At 52.1% G+C, this 14,734-nt stretch overlaps 1 protein-coding gene across 5 annotated transcripts in view; it reads right to left on the bottom strand.

Moving 5' to 3' along the window:
* Positions 1 to 425: 425 nt before the first annotated feature.
* Positions 426 to 14,734, bottom strand: part of RAB11FIP3 (RAB11 family interacting protein 3) — a 77,206-nt gene continuing 62,897 nt past the window's right edge. For all 5 annotated transcript variants that reach the window (XM_062611942.1, XM_062611943.1, XM_062611944.1 and 2 more), the window contains 9 exons: positions 14,656 to 14,691; positions 12,084 to 12,177; positions 10,445 to 10,548; positions 8,046 to 8,186; positions 7,014 to 7,095; positions 4,843 to 4,980; positions 3,886 to 4,041; positions 3,447 to 3,587; positions 426 to 2,701 (listed from right to left, as the gene is read on the bottom strand). In XM_062611942.1, coding sequence (XP_062467926.1) covers positions 2,588 to 2,701; positions 3,447 to 3,587; positions 3,886 to 4,041; positions 4,843 to 4,980; positions 7,014 to 7,095; positions 8,046 to 8,186; positions 10,445 to 10,548; positions 12,084 to 12,177; positions 14,656 to 14,691 — 1,006 coding nt within the window. In that variant the 3' untranslated portion in view covers positions 426 to 2,587. The remainder of the gene's footprint in view (positions 2,702 to 3,446; positions 3,588 to 3,885; positions 4,042 to 4,842; positions 4,981 to 7,013; positions 7,096 to 8,045; positions 8,187 to 10,444; positions 10,549 to 12,083; positions 12,178 to 14,655; positions 14,692 to 14,734) is intronic.

Genomic DNA, 14,734 nt, shown 5'->3' with positions numbered 1-14,734 from the left:
AGGGATTTGTAGGGCAGTTCCAGCAGCCGGGTGCTCAGAGAGGTTTAGTGCAGTGTAAGGAGGGCTTGGGAAGGCCTCCGGGTCCCCACCTGGAGCAGAGCCCAGTGAGTCCCACCAGCGCCAAGCCACAGCCTGCCCCAGTCAGCCCAACCCCTCCGGAGCAGCAGGGCACACAGAGAAGGGACAAGCTCTGACTGTCCCTCATCCCACTAGGGATGAGAATCCCCCCACATCCCACCTGCACAGAGGCTTTGGCTCCCCTTCACTCCAGCCCCTCTGGAGCCATTCAAGTCTTGTCTCCCCATCCTCATCTCCCCAAATCAGGGTCCTCTTTGGGGCTGGAGCATTTCCACCCCCATCCTGCGCTGCTGGGGAGCCAGCACTGGGATGCTCTGTGCCACTGACATCCATGTGGAAAGAAGGTGTCCGGGCAGGAATAGTAACAGCTTTTAATCGGACAAGAATTGATACATCATTTAAGACAATACTGGTTTTGCCTCTTTCGTTTTTGGAGGAGGGGGGAGGGACCTTCCTTCACATACTGGTGGGGAAAAGAGGAACATTTCTGGGAAGTCCAGTTTTTAGTTTCTATTTCCATAAGGATTTTAAAGCATGGTGAATGTGCAAGTCAGTGCTTAGAACTTTTCCCCGGTGCTTATTTACAGTTACAGTACCTCTTTGTGAGAGACAGGGAAAAAAAAGACGATTGTTTGAGAACTGGGGATCCAAGATCCCAAGTGGAGAAAGGCAGATCTCCCATATTTATATATTTATATATATATATATATGCTTTAGTGTATACACAGATACATTTCTCTCTTCTTTAAAGTATTAAAAAAATGAGCAACCTTCATTCTATAAAAATACCTACTCTACAAGATAGAAAAATTTTCCCTCTCCAAGTATACACTGATTTACACCCAAAACTTCTCTGGAAATGTACATTACGTGGCTTCTTCCTGCGGACCCGGGGAGGGAGGGGATGGGGTGTGCAGGGGGTGTCCATCCCCCCTCGGCCAAGGGGATGGGGCTCACCCCAGGTTGAGCACCCACAGGAGCAGTGTGAGCAGGGAGGGTGGTGGCGGCTGATGCCAACAGCGCGGGGAGCACCCAGCAGGGATAAGGCTGTGGTAGGTGCCATCCTCGGGTGACACCCAGCTCTGCCACCATGGGAAGAGAGGTGCCAACTGCGTGCGTGGAAGTGCTGTGGGGAGGAGTGGGCACCTGCCAAGGGATCTCTGTTGGCTTCTGTTTTCAGGCAGTTCCTGGCATCTCTGAACCTGCAAGCAGGAAGAAGAACGGCTCTTTGGGCCTGACCTGAAGCTGGATCCTTGGGAGGCCGCTGGATTCTTGTCCCGGTGCCGGACAAGAGCAGGTTGGCTCTTGTGGCTGCTCCCCAGGGTCATGCTACCTGCCAGTGAGCCAAAAGCTGTCTGGTGTAAACATGGCTTTTGTTTCCCAGGGAGCTGCTGTTGCACCTCTGGTCTCCTCTCCCCAGCGGCACAGAGGGATTTCAGCCCAGGCTGAGTCACGAGAGCAGCGGCTCCATCCCCGGCTGCAGCACAGGGAAGCAGTGGGAAAGGCGGCTGGAGCAGGCCCTCCCTCCAGGACTGCAGCTATCACCAGCAGAGCCCTGCTCCGGGTGGGAATGGCACAGGCCACTGGCCCCAGGCTGTGGACTTTGGGAGAGCTCAGCCCTCTCTGCTGCAGCTCCATGTACGCCAGGACAAGCCTCTGGTGCAAACTGAAGAGTTGCAGCCTTTCCCCTCTGTCCCTGCAGGCTGGACAGACAGATAGCATCCGTGTGTCTGCAGTGGTGGCTGAAGGCACCTCTCCTCCCAGAGCCATCCACAGGAGCCAGGAGGAAGGCGGCAGAGCCAGGAATGCTGAGACGTGCTGACAGGGGTGAGCCACAGACAGCCAAATAAATAAGGAGGCAGGTGACAAAGTGTCCCGAAACGGCTGCTCCGTGCCTGTGCCTGCCACCAAGGGAGAGGAGGCAGCACGAGACCCCTTCCCAACAGGAGCAGCAGGGCAAGGATTAACTGCACCAGCTGAATGAGGACATTTGCATTAAGTTAACTGAAAAACAAACCAAGCAGAACCCTCTACAAGCCTGGGACATGCTTCCCTCTCCCCCGGCTCTGCCCCAGTGAGTGAGTGTGTCAGGGACACTTTGGCAAAGCTGATACTTGGGCTGGACAGGGCAGCAAGGGATAGCGTCAGTGCCACTGCTTCCTCCTCCATCTCCTCAGAGCTCCTGCTCACACTGCACCCAGAGGGTCCGACGCCACTGTGGGGACAGTTCCCAGCTTCACAGGCAGCTTCCCATTGCCTATGTTTCTTCTCCAGGTTCCCTTTCACCCCCAGAAAGCCAGAAGGGTTTCAAACCACTGGAGTCAGACAACAAAGCCTTGCTGCTGGTCTTCCTTATCCCTGCTCCGGTGGCTAATTCACCTGCTGACCTGATGCGATGCTTCCTTGAGCCTTCATCAAGAGCAAAGACGTTCCCAGTCCCTCTTTATCCTCTCAGAGCAGCAAATGCACACCCCTCGCCGACCACACAGCCGACGGCTCTCAGCCGCCCTTACTTCACCTCCAGGATGGAAGGGTTTGTCTCCATGATGGCCACGATGATTCTGTCAATGTAGTCCTGCAGCCGGAAATTGATCTCCTCTTGCTTTTGAATTGCTTCCATGAGCTGCAAAGGAGGGAGAAAGGGAGTGACTGGTCAGTGCCTGCTGCTCCAGAACAGGAACGGGGCTTCTCATAGCTCTGTGCAACCATGGAGGTTTCCCCCTTTCTTCACTCTGGCCTGGGATGTTCCTGGCCATGAATATGCAATCAGGGAGAACTCCCTCAGCTGCTGGTTCTGCCCTCTCTTGTCCTTCCTCAAGTCCTCAGCCAGATAGGATGTAGAAAGCAGGGAGCACCTGTCTCCCTTTGACCCCCAAAACACCCAGGTGTTTCCCCACTTTTTGGGGTCTGAAAGATTGAATTCTGATGCTCACGTGGGCTCACACCCCAGCATCTCGGGTTTACCCATGGAGCAGGGGGAACACACACCACAGCAGCCACCATCTCCAGGGCAGATGCCCTGGGGTTTTAAGACAGCTACAGGCAGACAGACACACGCCGAGGTGGCTGGTGTGTCCCAGGAAGAGGAAGGCTGTCACATGGCAGCAAAGCAGAGCTGCCAGGATCAGCAAGCAGGGAGCAGCTTCCTCTCTTCCCAGGAAGAAGAAGGAAGGCTGGCAGGTAGGGAAGTCCTGCAAGCTCTTCAAACAGTTTTGTGGGTAGTTCTTAGCTCATGACAGCTTTTGAGTGGATTTTGGGGGTGACCTGGACTACAGACAGGGCCACGGCAGCCCTCTTTGGCTGAGATGAGATGCATCAGCCACCCCAGGAAGACGTGGGTGAGGTAAGCATTTCTGCATAGCATGTACCTCGTCTCTGGAGACTGAGCTGATCTCTGCTGCCAGGGATTCAGAGAAGGAGGCTGAGAAGAGGTTCTTGGCTCCCTGGATGCTCAAGTTAATGATCTGCCCATTCAGTTCATCATTCTGCTCCTTCAGGTTCCTGTTATCCTGCTCACAACAGACAAACCAGATGTTGCTGAAGCATGTTTTGCCCTCAGAGCAGCTCACACAGCACTGAGAACAGCACACAGTCTCCTGACTCAGTCTCAGCAGAGCGAGGGGCTCTCTCAGAAGGAGCCAACCTCTCCAGTCCCAGGACAGGAGAGCAAGAAGGCAGTGGGGCTGCCAGATCCACGGTCACCTCCCTCGGACACAGCACCCAGGCTCCTGCTGACCACTCCTCAGGTCAGGGAGTCAGGGAATCAGCATCCCCAAGACACTTCCCTCCCTGCCCAGCACTGGGTACCTGCTTGAGCTGCTTGATCTCTTGCTCCAGCTCTGTCTCCCGTGTCCTGCTGTTGTACTCCTGGAGCCCCATGCTGCTGCTCCTGCCCCTCCGCTGCTCAGCTTCCAGTTTGAAGAGCTGCAAGTGCTCGAGCTGCTTCCGGAGGTCTTCAATAAGCTGCAGCACAAGAGAAGAGGACAACTGAGTGCCGCTACCCCTGCAAGCCCAGCAGCTCACCCTGGTCCCCGGCTGGGCCCCATCCATTGCTGCGGCAGGATTAACAGATCCTTCTCAGGGTCTTCCCCTTCCTCTCCCACACCTTTAGCAGACAGGAGAAGGGAAGCTACTGAAACCCATGACAGCAGCCCTGGAAGGACTTGGCTAGGGCACCATGCGGCAGCAGACAGACTCCACCGGCAACCTCCATGGGCTTGGAGAGCTCCCTCCTGCCCAGTGTGGTGACTCCCCACCTCACCCAAGTGCTCTCAGCATCACCACAACAATAATCTCCACCTTGAGGCCCAAAGCCCCTTTCCAACTGTAACAGAAAGTCCTGCTCGAGCCTCCAGCTGGAATTACCAACCCCAGATGCCTGTAAGGGGCTGAGTTTCTGCCCCTAAGTACACAGAGGCTGGTAGCTCTTCCCAGGTAGCCTCGCACCCCTCTCTTCCTGCCTGCTAATGCCTGTTGGCTCCACGTGCCCTCATCCTCGTGCTTGTCCCATGCAGAAGAGGGACAGGAGGTGGCACAGCCCCATGGATCTACAGATGCAGACACCTGGGCTGAATTTTGACACAGCCAAAAGCCACGGATGTTCTATATTGAAGCTGCTGTATGACCTTTCTCTGCCCAGGCAGGACTAAAAGCTCCACTGACACCTATTTTTGGAGGCTACCAAGGCCAGCTTCCTCACACAGCCCTGCCTTGCCCTACCTACAGCAGGCGAGTGCTATGGCAAACAGCCCCAGCTCTACTTACCTCCTGTGTCGACTCCTTCTCCTTCTGAAACTGGTGCCTCTCCTGACTCAGCTTGTCCCCCATCTTCCTCTTTTTCTCCTGTTCCTCTGTAAGCTGCACTGTGAGGTCTTCGATCTCATCCAGCAGCTTCTGCTTCTCCTGTAATGACACACAGAGCAATAGTCTCAGGGCCCGTTTTCATTCGGTGCTTGCCAGGGCTCTTCCCACTCGCTCAAGGACACGGGACATGCTGAGCACCACGGGGAAGGTTCTTCTTGCTGACGCATTTGGATGCTCTGCCTGCTGGGATTTCATTTGCTGGCGGAGGGCTTCAGAGCCCGAGTGCTTTGGCAGCAGCAAGAAGAGCCACACACCAAAAAAGCATTGCTAAGAGAGAGGCAGTAAGAGATGACTCAAGAATAAACGCACACAGGCAAATACCCTGGTGTGGGACACTGCCTGGGTGGGCCTGGAGCCAGCAAAGGGCTACAGGCCAAGAAGAAACACAAAATGAGGTCTGGATTTCAGAAAAGCCATGAATCCAAGATGTTAAGCTACTCTAGGGATGCTCATCCTTTGTTTCAGATATGAAAGAACTTAACTGAGGACTGACCCAAGAAGGAATACAACCAGTTCAAACCAGGATGAAAACATACAGCCCAGCTCTTCTGCTTGGTCCCCTCTATGAAAGCCCCTTTTGGCTTTCAGACAGTCAAAAATGCCACAAGAACCCAGCCAGCACTGGTGCTGGATGACCCATGACATGAAGAGGTGAAAACAACTCCAAAGGGGAGCTCCAGCTGCTGAGGCTGGAGTATCCATGGAGGAGAAAAAAGCCCCACCAGGAGGAAATGCAATGCTGACAACGAAATCCTCCTCAGCAGGGAGGAGCAGTATTTGCACCTCTTGCTCCTTGTTAATCCCATTAACTGTGGAGAAAAGCAGCATGGCTCTGCAGGAAGATTAAGGATCAAAACCAACTTTGTGTGGCTAAACACACCTAGGCAGGAAATTTAGCTTCAGGCCCACAGTGGTTTGCCTACCCCAGCATCCATGCACCGAGCTTACAAGGTCTTGGCAGACAAAGACCATCATTGTGGCCACATCAAGTAGAGATGGAGCTGCAGTGCTCCCCCAGGGGCTCAAAGGTTGTGAGTAGATGAAATGCTTGAGTGCCTTCAGCAGGCAGAGAGGTTGTATTTCACTGCATTTTTAATCTTAAATCTGCCACAAGCTTGAACAGAAACAGAATGCAGCCTCTGCGCCATGTTACATCTGTAACCCACATCCTCTCCTAAAATGAGGACCTTGCCCATTCCGTGGAGACTGCGGTGCCTTGGCAAAGCTCCTACCCCAGCCCCATCAGCATCTGCATGGCCTTGAATACAGACTGAGAGAGCTGGGCTTATTCAGTCTGGAGAAGAGAAGGCTCCTTAAGGAGAGACCTTAGAGCAGCTCCCAGTGCCTAAAGGGGCTACAAGAAACATGGAGAGGGGCTTTGGGCAAGGGCCTGTAGGGACAGGACAAGGGGGAATGGCTTTAACCTGACAGAGGGGAGACTGAGATGAGCTCTTAGGCAGAAGCTCTTCCCTGTGAGGGTGCTGAGGCGCTGGCACAGGGTGCCCAGAGAAGCTGTGGCTGCCCCATCCCTGGCAGTGCTCAAGGCCAGGTTGGAAGGGGCTTGGATCAACCTGGTCTAGTGGAAGGTGTCCCTGCCCATGGCAGGGGGTTAAAACTGGATGAGCTTTGAGGTCCCTTCCAACCCAAACCAGTCTGGGATTCAATCATCTGTGAGATTCAACTCTCCAATCCAGCAAGAGCACATGTGCCCAGGCAGGATGTAGAGATGAAGCACGGCTGCTCCTCCTCCTACCCCGGTGCAGTGGACTGTCCTGCTGCAGGCTGTGGCTGCAGGGATGGGGACAAGCTTCCACAAGAGGGCACGAGTCCCCTGCTAACCAGGCAGGACAGGGCTGCCACCACTGCACAGAGACGTTTATTAGGGATTTCTTAATCCCAGTTTCCAAGCCAAACCCTGGGATCCTGTACGGATAGCAGGATGGAATAGCTCTGGTCAGAGGCAAGCTCTGCAGGGACTGGAGCACAGAAACAGCTGATTTGCTCATACATTAAACAGATCCCACATGAGAACGGAGCTCTGGTGGGGGCACTCCAGCACCCCTGGTCCTCACCTCCTCAAGTCGTTCAATGTTGGCTTTTAAACACGGGACGCAGGATCTCAGCTCACTGTTCTCATCATCCAGTTGCTGCAGCCTGCAACAGGAAAGAGATGTGTAATAAACTCACCCAAGCACCCTGAGTGTGGGAGACCTGGCTGGAACATCACAGGCAATATTAAGTAGGACCTGCTGAAGGCAAGCCAGCAGGGAGTTATCTTTTCAAAGCAAACTCTGAGACTTCAACTATTTCTACTCCCAGGGGACAAAGCAGGGCGTCCGCATGACTTCTGGCAAGTCTGGAGGCCACAGCCATGCTCTTCTCAACCAGGTCCAGCTCTAATCTTTAGGCCAAGGGCTTTATCAGTCCATGGACAAGCCTCAGCTTGGCACCGAAAAGCAGAGATACGGCCTGGGCAGAGCCAGTGCAGGGGTTCAGAGAGGGCTTTGGTTTTGCTTCCTCCAGGTAAAGTAACATCCATTTGCCATGGTAACCGTCCTGGTAAAAAAACATTTGCTGCAAGGGTTGAACAGCAGCAAAAAAACTGTCTAATTAAACCTATCCCACAGGATTTTTTCCTTTGGAAGCCAACAGGTAGCACAAAGCACCCTGGGACACTGCCTGTCAGATGACTCTTTCTTCCCAGGTATTTGCCTGTTTCCATGAAGGTGGAAAACACGTGAGCATCAAATGTGCTTCCACAGGTCATCCATGGGAATAAGCACTACCAAATCTCTTCATTCATGCACTGCAGGGCAAGCACATGGATGTGACCTTAAACTGCAACTGCATCAGGGAAGTTCAAATATAGAGATTGAGACTAGGATCAAAGGAGGGACTTGATTTTGGAATGAAGGCAGGAGAAGCAGCCAAAACTCAAGGTTTATAATGACTTTGTTTACACCTTTCATGAAGTTCAACTCACTGTTGACTGCACTTTGTGTCCCCAAAGGCTGCAGTCACAAAGTGACAGCATGTACACATATTCCAGCTTGTAGATGTGGGTCCAGGAGCCCTGCGACCACCCAACCCTGCCCCAGCCCCACCTGGCCTGCAGGTTCTCAATCTCAATGCTCTTCTCCCTCTCCATTTTGCTCAGCAGCTCCCTCTGCTTCTTGATCTCCTCCAGCAGTGTTTGGTCAGCTCTCAGCTCCTGCTCCTTCAGCTGTTCCTCAAGAGCATTTGCTCTGTGAAAAGGAGACAGAGGATTAACCAATTCTGATGGCCCAACCCCAGCACGATGCCATCCAAAGGGAGGGACCACATTCTCTTCACACCCTTTCTCTGGAAGGAGAACTGGGAGAAGCACACTGTAAATCAGAGCAAGCTTTCAGGGGAAGCACACCTATAGCAGTGAAGGCTAAGAGACCTGGGCTGGTTCAGCCTGGAGAAGAGAAGGCTCCTTAAGGAGAGACTTTAGAGAAGCTCCCAGTGCCTAAAGGGGCTACAAGAAACCTGGAGAGGGGCTTTGGACAAGGGCCTGTAGGGACAGGACAAGGGGGAATGGCTTTAACCTGACAGAGGGGAGATCGAGATGAGCTCTTTGGCAGTTCTTCCCTGCAAGGGTGCTGAGGCACTGGCACAGGGTGCCCAGAGAAGCTGTGGCTGCCCCATCCCTCACAGTGTTCAAGGCCAGGTTGGATGGGGCTTGGAGCAACCTGGTCTAGTGGAAGGTGTCCCTGCCCATGGCAGGGGGTTAAAACTGGATGAGCTTTGAGGTCCCTTCCAACTCAAACCAGTCTGGGATTCTGTGATTCACTTTATCCCAGCAGATGCAGTGGGAGAACAACAACATGGTCCAGGAAACTCCCAAGGACAGAACTGCTGACCAACATGGCAGTCAAATATAACAAGCAGGTGGTGCGTGCTGGTTTGTCTCTCTCTAGTTTATGTCCCTATATCTCTCAGTGGGAGGCCAATGAGAGAGTGAAGTGAGGGTGGAGGCACAGTAATCACTTTACAACCCACAACCTGTGGGTCACAGTCACATCATCCCCCAGAACAAGCAGTAGCCAAATAGAATCATTTGGGTTGGAAAAGACCTTTAAGATCATCAAATTCAACCATAAACCCCAGGGTTGTGGTTCCACCTGTAGTGGTCAAAGCAGAGAAATCCTCCTGCAGCCGTTTCTAGTGTTTTAGGCTCCTTTACTCTGCCCTGAAGTAGCCTTGATGCTCAGAGAAAAACCAGCACACCAAGCTGCCCTCTGGCGCAGGCAGAGGCACCCACATACCTGCCCTGCACAAAGCACCCAGCCTGGGCAGCAGGAGAGCCAAGAGCGTGCTAGTTGATGGAACTGCATAGCACAGGCAGGTGGGGAAGGGTTTTTGCCACATGAACCTATTCCACTTGGGGCTTTGCTTGATTAAAAGCGACTGACACTTCTGGGCCAAGCTGCTAAAGTGAAAACATTTCCCTGCTGCAAAGTTCATCAGGGCTTAGAGGAACCTTTGTTTGAATCACTGACACGATTGTTACTTAACAGTCTTACAGCCCTATAGATAAACTGGGTTTATCTGCCAAGGGTAAATACACTGCTGGGAGACAGAAGCCTGCCAGATTAGTAAAGACAGTGATTACATCAAATGGGATCCAAGGGGCTACACCCCAGCCCAGATCCGAAGGCAACAGGCTTAAGGCTGGCTGTGGAGAAGGTAGAGATGGGTGGTAGGGACCCTGCTGACCCTTCCACCCACAACTAATGGGAAAATGAAGGCCAGAAATTCCATACAGAGTGAAGATGAATTACACATCCTCCCTGAATGGGAAGCTTTCCAAGCAGCATTACCCCTGCTATGGTTCTCTGAGCCAAACCCTGCAGCTCCAGAGCTCCACAGAGACCTTTCAGGCTGGACATGTGGGGCAGGGAAGCACATAAAAATATTCAAATAAAGATCTAAAGAGCATTGTCACAGTTAACATGCATCTGAGCATAACATTGAAAAGATCTTGGACGGGGCTTGGAGCAACCTGGTCTAGTGGAAGGTGTCCCTGCCCATGGCAGGGGCTTGGAGCTGGATGAGTTTTAAGCTCCCTTCCAACCCAAACCAGTCTGGGATTCTACAATCTTTGACACTTATCCCAGCTGAACTGCAAGTCATTTCCTGTGCTCCTGGGATTTTCCAGAGCCCCAGAAAAGCTATGTGCAGCATGGCACAACACTTGAGCAGAGAAGGCAGTCAGAATCCCAGCTGGATTTAACCACAGCTGCGCTCTGCCAGGGTGGGATCTGATTGTCCAGGGAAGAGCTGTGAAGCTTTTCTGCTATTCTCTGTCCATCCTCTTCCTTTCTCACATGCTCCAGCAGCTCCTGCCTGCACACAGGCAGGCAGCTGGCCCGCAGGGAAGGCTCAGGACGCTGCAGAGCACGGAAGGGGAAAGGAAAAGGCACCAGGGGTGATGCCAAGCTGTGTTTTGGCCACAGCACAAGCCAGGTAGCCTTACCTGTGTACGAGCTGCAGGTTTTCCTGCTTGAGGCGGCTGTGCTGCTCGCCATTAGCAGCTGTGTCCTTCTCCAGCTCCGTCACCCGCTTCTCCAGGAACACCACCTGTATGAGAGGAGAGGGGGATCAGCCACCCTGCCCAAACCTGCTGGCAGAGTAGCACCAAGTACTAGAGCAACTCCCACTGCCTCCAGCGCACGGCACAGCTCCAGGACTGCCGTGGTTGGTTGCACTGATTCAGAGCCTGTCACCCCGACACAACTCCTGGCATCACCTGCATCCTGCTCTCCACCACTCAAGGTGGCCAGAGCTGCAGGAGCCATCACTGGGGTTTGCTCTTTAAGATGCTGCTGGAATCATGCCTTGATTTAAAGCATCCTCTTAAAACATCCTTTTACACCCTGGCTGCTCAGGTTTTGATGTCTTCCATGAACCAATATGGGGCCAAAGGCTTCACACTTTCCTTACTTTGTGGTGATATCCTACATGGAAGTCTAGAGGGAAAGACACCAGCTGGATCACCAGAACTCTGCTCTGACCTGAGGCAGGGAATAACCACCTGCTGCCTGAAACAGGACTGAGAGATGCTGGTTCACAGCTCTATGGTAATGAAGTCACATAGGAGGAGCCAATGCTGGCTGGTGGGAAAGGATCAGGGATGAATGTTTTCTCTCTGTACCTACATGGGGCTTATTTCAGCTGTGTTTGCATTTCCATTCATTCCAATCCCATTTATACCAATAGAAGAATGATCAGCAAAGAGGCAATTAGAAGCATGTCTGCAAAACCCAACCCACTGCTCTGGCATAACAGCGAGCGACATGCAAGTGTGTTCAAAAAGGAATCCTGGAGATACAAGGTCTTTTCCATTAGTACATACAAGGTTTCTTGGCCCAGATGTCCTAAGGAATGTATTTTATCCATCTTTCAGACTTGTAAAAATTATGATATCTAATTTCATTAACAGTCTTCTATGCATTATAGTGACACCTGAGGGCAGCCACATGTGTATATATTTCTCTTTCACATGGCGCTCCATGCAGCTCTCTGTGATTCCAGAATTAAAAAGTCATTTTCAAGGAGTCTCAGGACTGTAGCAGACATTTACACAAGCCATAGCTCAGCTATCTTTCCTTTTTTCCCTACTATTTTAAGCTAGAGGTGCTCAAAGCCTTTCTCATGTTCCTATCTTGTCCTATAATCCTTTCCTCATAACACCCTAGTAAACCCCAACTGGACTGGCACAAAATCAGTTTTACATCCTGGTGGCATAAGCAGCAGCAGCAAGAGTGTGCCAAGGAAAGGAATTCCTTGTTTCACATCAAGAGACATTGCTCATCCCAGAAAAGCAGAATTTGGGAACATCTAATGTGAAGCAGAAGTGAAAATACAGCCTGCAAGTAGCTACTCCCCCCTCTCCCCACCTCCACCCTGTGGAGAAGACACCAGTGCCACCTCCTGACCTGACACAAGACCTCTGAAATTCAACTCAGTGCTCCTGTTCTCCATCCCCTCAATGAGGAGAGCTCCAGTACCCATCTACCCCTTGCTGCACAGCATGAGAAGCTTCAGCCTAACTCCTGCCTGCAGATCTGAGGGCACGGCAAGCCCCAGGACAGCACAGACAACACCACCCTTACCTTGTCTGTGATGTCCTCTTCTGTACACTCCAGCGTGTCCCGGTAGGAGTCCTCCATCACCCCCCCAGCCGAGGTGCTCGTTTGATGCAACTGTCTATAACAGAGACAAACCACCCCAACCCACAGCAACACCAGCATTAGAGCGACCATCGCAGGGCATGGCAATTCCAGATGACAGCTGGTCCCCTCTCTCCCCTCTTCAGCTGCCACCTCCTTTTCCAAAGGGGTTTAAGAGCACTGCTCCTTCTTGGGCTGCTGGATTTACAGCAAAGGGCAGCAGGGACCAGGTCCCTGGCAGAGCAGTGGTCCTTCTCACTATCAAGTTCTGCAGTAAGCCCAGCACCCCGATGTGCCCAGATAACAGGGCTGAAGGGTGGCTGCTTACCGGTGGAACAAATGCGCCCGCTGAGCAAAGCGCAGACGTGGACATGCTTCTGGGACTTCATCCCATGATCATTTGTTCTTGCTCTTTGGAATGGGAAGAGATAAAAGCTCACTCTTTTCACTTTCCTGCGTTACAAACCTACCAAGGCCACATGTTATCCAGCAAAGGACAGAGTACTCTGCTCTAGCCACTGACAAGGTTAATAAGAAGTGGGGGGCAGTGGGTGTAAGAGGAAGGAGGGCAGGAAACAACACCCTGAAGCTGTTGTGAAACACCCCAGCCCACCTCCTCGCACCAGCCACGACAGCCCAGAGTGAGCTAATCATTACCCAGGCCTTGTGACACTGGTGGCCGTGCTCTGCAGAGCTCTAAAGGACACCCTGTGGAGGGGCTGATTTGTGCTTCATCCTTGTGGTATCGCTGTGGATCAGCTCCATGGGCATATGGCACTACAAACTGCTATTGCCATGGGGAGGGAGAGTTCCAGCTTTGTGAACTCCAGGCAGATGCTGCCTGGAGGCAACCACTCCATTCCCCCACTGCAACATGAATGATAAGCAGCCTGTGCTGCTTTGAGCAGGAGGTGAATGGGAAAACCACGGAGGTCTCTTTGAGCCTTAGTTTTCCTTAGGAATTTGTGAGGTGGGCTCTCAAATTCACCCTGCTACACAATATCCTCATGCAAATATTCATGAAGCATAAGTGGCATTTACCAAAGAGCCTATAGCTGATTACCAGCCTTATTCTGCATCCTCACCCTGAGTATATATTTAGATTCTAAACTCTCAGGCACATTTGTCATTTAAATCATGCCAAGGCACAACAGAGCCCAAGCAGCTGAGATTTCTTGGCACAAGCAGAACCTGGATAACAAAACCCAGGAAAGAGCCTTTACCAAAACAAAATCAGTTTTCTAAAAGCATATGTTTTGGTATTATTCAGTAATTACAGTACCTGCAAAGGGCTTTCTCTGGGCTCATCTTAAAGATCTGGCTCTACTCTGCAGCAAAAGCCTGTTCTCTCTCTTATTATCACAAATTAAACTTGATTGCTCTTGAATTAACCAATATTTACCTAAGCCCACAGGTCCCAGTCTCAGAAAAGCATCTTGCACATGCAAAGGGCCAGAAGGGCTCAATCCCCATAAGAGGGCACTTCCACTCGCAAGTTTAACTCAAATCCTCCCTAAATTTGCTCTGCCAGACACAGGACAAAAACTAGTTCTAAACCTAGAAACCTGGAGACAAGCTGCTCCCTGCAACCTTTCCTGCCAGTGTTTTTAACAAAGACCTAGAAAGTAAGATGACAGGAACTAGGAAATGTAATATCAGGGACCTGCTTCCTTGCCAGGAGGGGAAATTGTGCCAGTGGAGACTTGCTGAACACAGGGAAAAAATGGAGAAAGGAAAGGCGTGAGAGCACAGTGAGAGAGGCTGAAGGAGCAGATCGAGTTCCAGGGCATGGGGGGTATGAGCATCACCCAAACTGAGCTGCTGCTCCTCTGCAGCATTCCTGTTCACTCAGAAACAACTGCAGAAAGCAGGGGCAGCAGGACCAGGGGCAGTCTCTGTGTGTTCTCAAAAGCAGGATGACATAGAAGAGGAGGGACTGTGGAGCTGGGAAAGGAAAGGTGAGCGCCAAGTATCATTAAGAGGGGCTGGACCCTCTGCACAGTGACTCAGAGCAAAGCCCCTTACAGAGCACGGAGTCCAGTGCTGAGATTACACCGAGCAAAGTCAAACAGAACCAAGAGAGTCGTCTAAAGGTGGGTAGCTTTTTTGGGGGGGGGGTTGGGGAAATCCCTCAGAGTACGGGGACTGAGTGGTCTGGTCTTCTAGAGACCCACCATGGTGGCACTGGGGAGGAGAGAGCCCAGCTGAGCAGTCCAGAGGGATGTGCCCTTCTAGAGACTCCTTCCTCCACTCCACTCCTGCTAGGGCACGTGCAGGATAGGTGGGGGAAGCACCCCTACTTTTGCCCCAGAAGAAATCAGGCAGGCACCAGCTGCGTGCACAGGTGAGAAATCTCCCACTGCTATTGCAGGCTGGATCAGAATGAAACCTGCTTTTCTCCAGCACTATGCAACACGTCCAGAAGCTACAAGCTTATTTTGACAGTCTTCCTTCCTTGGGCTCATCAGCTAGGAAGGACACCTCCCAACAAGCAGTAACAGGAGTATGAGCTTACCTTGCCACCTTCTTGCTTGAGAGTCTTTTATTGGGGCTGCGGAATGAAGAACAAACAGGAAAGCGTCAGGAAAGCTGAC

Source organism: Pezoporus occidentalis, unplaced genomic scaffold (genome assembly GCF_034315485.1).
Source record: "Pezoporus occidentalis ecotype Australia unplaced genomic scaffold, CSIRO_AGI_Poc_V1 ctg158, whole genome shotgun sequence".
In the NCBI taxonomy this organism is placed as follows: Eukaryota; Metazoa; Chordata; class Aves; order Psittaciformes; family Psittacidae; genus Pezoporus; species Pezoporus occidentalis.
The sequence above is the reverse complement of the archived record's forward strand: the minus strand, read 5'-3'. Positions and strand labels throughout refer to the sequence as shown.